The following is a 7,161-nucleotide window of genomic DNA, read 5'->3' as shown; positions in this document are numbered from 1 at the left end:
GGTTTCATTGAAAAAAATAATGAAAAACCCATGTTGACTTTTTGGCCTGTCGACATTTTACCTTGTCTGTATTTAAATGTCAGTATTTTGACCATGTCAGGCTTTTGACCTTGCCAGGATTTTGACTGTCGGTCAATGGTTGTCTGGATTTTGATTGCAGGTAAATTGACCGCATCCCCTCTCCACTCCTGCTGAAACACCCATCAACTAATGCATACCTCCCAACATGACCCTCTCCAGGCGGGACACAATGCTCTGCTTCTGGACTTCCCTCTTAATTTATGATTGCTAGCACCTGTGTTGAACAGGTTAATGAATAAGAAAGGTGTTTCAGCACAGGTGATGGCAATCATAAATTAAGAGGGGAGTCCAGAAGCAGAGCATTCTGTCCCTCCTGGAGAGGGACAGGTTGGGAGGTATGACTAATGTAAGGAAGTAGAAAGGCTTTTACAGCAATGATGACAAAATCACATCTATATCTTTGTTTTTATAGCATTTATGAGCTACTGAAATTGATTATTGTCTTATTACAGATTCACACAGGTTCACAAAAAACATAAACACTGACTTTTCTAGCACTGAGATTGCTATCTGCTTACATCCCTAAACTGAATGGAAATCTTCATCCCCTGTCACATAAAATAGTTTATGCTATTAATACTATCATACTTGCCTACCTGACCCTCTCCATGAGGGAAAAAATGCTCTGTTCCTGGACTTTCCTGGTAATGTATGATTGCCACCACCTGTGGTGAGCTAGTTAATTGATAAGAAAGGTGTTTCACCACAGGTGATGGCAATCATACATTACCAGGAAAGTCCAGGAACAGAGCATTTTCTCCCTCATGGAGAGGGTCAGGTAGGCAAGTATGACTAACATTGCATTCAACATTCACTGAGAGCAAGTACTCCCATGTAACAAAGGATTCACTACTACAGTATGTGTAAGCACAGAACACTGTGAACACAATAAATGCAAACTTGATCATCTATATAACTATATATCACATCATTATCGAATGTAGATACTAAAATAATGGGTAAACCACATGCATTATTGATTACTGACTATTAATGCCTCTTTTAGTTTAAATGACGTGTGTAAATTATGGGTGTATGTGGGTGTGTCCAGGTAACAGGTTATTCAGAGTGTATTAAACAAGAGACCTGTTCAACGACATAACCTTTTCAAGAAAACCTGGGCTCTTTTTGGTATAAGTAATTTAAACATGACTGCAAGAAACACAAGACCTACGTATTTTCTTAGGAGGGTGCTGCTATGTGGGATTATTATTATCCTGGGAAGTGCTTTGTTTCACTACAAACCTGGAGGGTTCTATCCTACAACTTGCATTTCTCAACCTCTGCCAGAGACACAGGAAAAGTTATTGGAAGGTGAAATAAAATTGGTTATTCCTCAGGAGAATGTCAGGTAAGTAAAATGATGAGGAATTAAAAATAAATATATATATATATATATATATATATATATATATATATATAAATTAGGTGTATGGTTTTAACAGGGTAAAATTGTGTTTGTGTAGACGAAACAATAACAGTACGATACAATGTGCAGATGCAACCAAAGAGAAACAACTAGTGTGAGAATACTGTATATAAGAATGGAAAATAATTATTGCTATGCAGATTCTAAAACCAAAACAAGGTGGGAAGTATCCATGTATCATGCATACATATCTCCATAAATAAGGTAATTTGGGGGCAGGGAAAGCACCATTTTATACTTAGAATCCAAGGAGCTGAGTAGATTTTTGGTGACTGTTAGAAATGTTCCACATGAAAAGAAAAAGATGATTAATTACCAGTTCCACATTTACAGTTCACATAAAAGGTAGTGGCGAATTGCCAGATAAAAAAAAGTTTCCCTGCGGCTATGTGCAGTCCCTTGCATGTGTTGAAAAATCCTCAGGCAAATGGTGAGATACCTGCGACTAGGACTTTTGTGGAGCTGGAAAAGTCATACTTGCCTACCTGACCCTCTCCATGAGGGAGAAAATGCTCTGTTCCTGGACTTTCCTGGTAATGTATGATTGCCATCACCTGTGGTGAAACACCTTTCTTATCAATTAACTAGCTCACCACAGGTGATGGCAATCATACATTACCAGGAAAGTCCAGGAACAGAGCATTTTCTCCCTCATGGAGAGGGTCAGGTAGGCAAGTATGGGAAAAGTTCTTTGAGGATATACCAAAATTTCAATGACCCAGCAGTAAAAGATTAGTCACAGCCACATACAGTGGCATAACTACTGTGGGTGCAGCTGCTATGGGGTCCAGGCTGCTTCGAGGGCCCCCTGCTCCCAGTCACCGAAAACCTCCAAAGCCCATAGCTCTTCTTCATCCTTGCTAAGAACCGCTGCCGATAGCATAAAAACCCCTGTTCTCCCGAGGCTGCAACCGGGGTTATTTTTATGCTATCGGGCACTCGGAACCAGCCAGGTAACATAGAAAACTATATGTTTCTATGTTACCTGGCTGGTTCAGAGTGCCCGATAGCATAAAAACACCTTGTTCCCCCGGGGCTGCAGCCACTTGGAGGATGCACCAGGGGGGCTACCTGGCTGGCTCCAAGTGCCACTATTATTGGTCATTTAGGGGGTGGGGCCTAATGACAGGAAGTGCCCCCCATCAGAGACCTCTGCTTAAGTCAGGTAGTGCTTGCTCCCCCTCCCGCTATCTGACACACTCACTCACTCTCCTCCTGACACACTTCCCCTCCCTCTCTCTTGCTGACAGTGTCTCTCTCCCTGACATTCTCTTTCCCTATCTCTACACTTAGAGATAGAGATCTATCTCTTACTCTCCTCCCTCTCTTGCTGCTCCTCTCTCTTGCTGACATGCTCTCTCTGTGATGCCCTTTCTTGATCTATCCCCTGTCATTCCTTTCTCTCTTTCTCACATGCACTCTTTTTTTCCATGAAACACCCTGTCTCCCCCTGGCCCCCTCTCTTTCACTCTCTCTCCCCCTAATACACTTTTTGTCTCTCACTCCCCTCACTCTCACTCTCACTCTCCCTCTCCTACTCCCCTAAGCACAGGCGTGCGCAGAGACTGACTGGCGGGTGCCGCTCCGGACTTCCCCCCCTCCACGGCATTATAGTGTTCTCTCACCTCCCCTGTCCTGGATATAAACTGCTCACCTGGGCGGCCCAGGTGAGCGGACCAGGTGAGCAGTCTATATCCAGGACAGGGGAGGCGAGAGATCACTATAATGCCGTGGAGGGGGGGGGAGTCCGGAGCGGCACCCTCCAGTCAGTCTCTGCGCACGCCTGTGCCCCTAAGGGGCATTGTAATCACAATAGCAAGGGGGGGAAGTCTCTTTCAAGATTTTACTATGGGACCCACAAAGTTCTAGTTTACCCCTGGCCAGATAGGTATGTACATCTAAGCTCAATGGATCATAAGCCTAACTAGGGCTGTTTCTAGACAATTTGGCTTACAGTGCGAGCATTAAAAAAATTGCACACCGCCTTACACATTAAAAAATGCGTGCACCCTCCAGACATAAAAAAGTATTTTCCTGGTGTGAGGGCATGGCCTTGCTGAAATGGGCGTGGCCCCTCTAAAATGGGCTTGCAGCAAAGAACTACCTTACACCCCAGTATTTGACACTGCAACAACAGACCTCGACCAATGACAGGAAAGAAAACATTCCATCATATTAAGCCCTACACAGTAATACCCCTTGCACCATATTATGCTCCTGCACCATATTATGCCACACACTGCAATACCCATGATGCATTATGACCTACAGTACAGCTTCTAATTATTTTTAAATTACCTGATCATTGCCAGGGGTTTCATGCTCTGGGATGCATGCTCATTGCCAAGGGCAATGCTCGTTGCCAGAGGTTTCATGTTCTGGGATCCATGCTTGTTCCCAAGGGTAATACTCTTTGCCAAGGCTAATGCTCGTTACCAGGGGTTTCATGCTCTGCGATCCATGCTCCGGCGATGGGACATGTCCCCGCTTAAAAATAGGTGAGGGGCGTGGCCTTGATAAAATGGGCATGGTCTCACTAAAATTTGGATATTATATTAGTTGCCAGGTGTTTCTTGCACTGGATGGAATGCTCGTTGCCAGGGGTGTCATGCTATGGAATGCATGCTCATTGCCAAGGGTTTCATGCTCTGGTATTCATGCTTGTTGCTATGGGTAATGCTCATTGCTAGGTGCGTATAACTGTTGGCTGGCACCATCCCACCAGCACTGCTATGCTGCTCCCCCTCCACCCTCTTCCATAATACTCCACTCTAGGGGCAGAGTTTTGTGGAATGACGCAGTTGTGTTGTGACATCACGATGCAACCACTTCATTATGCAAAACTCTGCCCCCCAAGAGGAATACTATCATGGAAGAGTGAAGAGGGGGAGCCACAAAATGCTGCGGCAGGCACCCCGTGTGATCGCACGGCTCGTACAGTGGTGGAAACGGCATGAGCATAACACATATCCCTGTACTAGGCAGCTTCATCAGAGGCATGAATTGCAGTTATCAGGGGTGGTAGTCATGTGACCGCCGGTCGGCTGACCGACAGTCACATGACCTCCTCCGTGAGCCCGACGGCTCACTATCCCGATGGTCGGCATGCCGACCAACAGGGACTATTTCCACTCGTGGGTGTCCACGACACCCATAGAGTGGGAATAGAACCCGTGGCGACCGCAGGTCGCCACCGAGCCCGCAGCGTGGCGAGTGCAGCGAGCCTGCAAGGGGCTTGCTGCACTCGCCCCTCCCCGCCGGGATCCCGGCGTCGGTATGCTGCCGGGATCCCGGCGTCGGTAAGGTGACTGGCGGTCAGGAGACCGCCGGTCACCCGTACTACACCCGTTATCAGCACTGCATTATTTAAAAAAAAATTAGTTTTTATTAAAAATCAACTCTAACTCCATTAGGAAAATAAGTGAGTGCAGATCACTGTATTTTGTAATCACTGGTGGCAGATCAAACCACGTTTTAATGCAATTAGTACAAATGCATGTTTTCTTTGCATGGAGAGTAAATACCAGCTGCTTTTGAGGGCCTGATTCAGGATTGTTAGCAAAGAAAAAGGCACACAAATGAGCAAAACCATGTTGCACCAGGGCTGGATTAAGCCTTGGGGGTGCTCAGGGCACTTAAGACAGAGGGGCCCCGGTGGAAGGTGGGGGGTGTATATTAGATTGTGCATACCTCCCAACATGTTCCATTCCAGGAGGGAGAAAATGCTCTCTACCTGGACTTCCCACTTAATATATGATTGGCGTCACCTTTGTTGAACTATTTATTTATTTTATTTATTTATTAACAGTTTCTTATATAGCGCAGCATATTCCATTGCGCTTTACAATTAGAACAACAGTAATAGAACAAAACTGGGTAAAAACAGACAGACATAGAGGTAGGAAGGCCTTGCTTGCAAGCTTACAACCTATAGGGCAAGCTTACAATCTATAGGACTATTATTTCATTTATAAGAAAGGTGTTTCATCACAGGTGCAATCATAAATTAAGAAGGAAGTCCAGGCAGAGAGCATGCTGTCCCTCCTGGAATGGGTCATGTTGGGATGTATAGATGGTGTATATTAATCTTAAACCAATGGTGTACATTAGTTTTTAAACTAATGCTGCTTTCAGATCGCAAATGCCGGATCCCACCCGGTAAGAGAAACGTGGCCTTACCGGGTGGGATCCGGCATTTGCTCTCCTTTGCTGGCTTTCCGACCCAGCAATATAACGGGTCGCTTGCCATAGCAGCGGGGGCGCAGCAGCAGCAGGGGCGGGGGTGGAGGTGGCGCTGGGAGATGAGCTCATCTCCTGCGCCGCCTCTCCCTATGCTGTGAATGGGAGCCGTGTCGCATCGAAACGGCTCCCATTCACACTGCACCTGACCTGGTATTCAACCCGGTAATAACCCTTCTTTTAACCGGGTTGAATTACCGGGTCAGGCGACCCGCTAATTCGGCAAGGGCGCTTTCACATCGCACACTGACCCATTTCAATATGCCGTGTCGATACCGGGTTATTTGTACGATGTGAAAGGGGTATAATAGTGTAATAATGGCTGGGTATTGTTTATAGCTCCACTTAATTGAAAGACAACTACTGTATTATATTACATTTTTTGTAGCATAGACAACTTAACCTTAAGATACACATAGAAAAATAAATAATTTATCTTGTCACAGGCAAGAATAGCAGCAGCCTCTGTACTACACACTGGGACAGGAATCAGGAGGACTCTCTGTGTCTCTATCCTTAGACCCAAATGGTTTAGCTGCATAACAGTTTACACAGGACTCAGACACCCTAGCAGGGAAGAGGAGAAGCTGGGATCCCTGGGTCACTTACAGCTCTCTCCACCCTCCTATCTTTCATCTGTTCGGAAAGCTCTCTCATACCCCTTTCACACAGACCAAAATTTCCCGGGTTATTGCACATGAACGCGCATCAACCCGGGATATTTCTCAGTGTGAAAGGGTACAGGGACAAAATCCCGGGATTCCTGCCAAGGCATTTCAACCCTGCAATTGACCAGGGTTGGTCCTGGGATTTTCCCAGGAACCTGGTCAGTGTGAACGGTGCAGGGTAATGTCCCACCTTCCCGGGTTGCCTCTGCTGATGCTGATTGGCTATTCAGGGCACTTCCTGGTCTTGTGTTTTTTCTGAGACGCCCATTCTCAGAAAATGTAGGGACATCCCGGGTTCAGTATGAAAGGTGCCGACCCGGGATGTCCCGGCTCCAAATGCTGGTATAAACGGGGCCAACCCGGGAATGTCCTTGCATGATCCGGGGGCAGAATTCCTGGGTTAAGTCCCTGCATTTTTGGTGTAAAAGGGGTATTAGTAGCTCATGAAACATGATACGCCTGTGTCTCTGCCTTCACTGCAGACTGTCCTGCTCACATTCTGGCTGCTGATTCTGCTGCTGCTTAAGAGGGCAAGCTAGAGATGACAGTGTGCTCTGTCTGGGGCCCCCCTGACTAAGGGGGGCCCGGGGTACAGTATGCCCTGCATCTCCCCCTTAATCTGGCTATGTGTTGCACTGCAGGTGGGGCAAATATAACATGTGCAGAGAGAGTAGGATTTGGGTGGGGTGTGTTAAAACTGAAATCTAAATAGCAGTGTAAAAATTAAGCAACCAGTATTTCCCA

General features: G+C 46.2%; 1 protein-coding gene across 4 annotated transcripts in view; it reads left to right on the top strand.

Annotated features, from left to right (window-relative positions):
• The first annotated feature begins 364 nt into the window (after positions 1 to 364).
• B4GALNT2 (beta-1,4-N-acetyl-galactosaminyltransferase 2 (SID blood group)) overlaps positions 365 to 7,161 on the top strand; it is a 230,382-nt gene continuing 223,585 nt past the window's right edge. The window contains exon 1 of one of the 4 annotated variants that reach the window (XM_063963550.1): positions 365 to 427. Coding sequence is in view for 1 of the 4 variants with exons in the window: in XM_063963545.1 (XP_063819615.1) it covers positions 1,230 to 1,432 (203 nt within the window). In the remaining 3 variants the exon portion in view is untranslated. Of the gene's footprint in view, positions 428 to 1,144; positions 1,433 to 7,161 lie in introns of those variants that run through there. The other 3 variants (XM_063963549.1, XR_010244363.1, XM_063963545.1) reach the window with 3 other exon arrangements.

This window comes from Pseudophryne corroboree, chromosome 3 (assembly GCF_028390025.1).
Source record: "Pseudophryne corroboree isolate aPseCor3 chromosome 3, aPseCor3.hap2, whole genome shotgun sequence".
Taxonomy (NCBI): domain Eukaryota; kingdom Metazoa; phylum Chordata; class Amphibia; order Anura; family Myobatrachidae; genus Pseudophryne; species Pseudophryne corroboree.
Note: the sequence above shows the minus strand (reverse complement) of the source record. Positions and strands in the feature narration are given on the sequence as shown.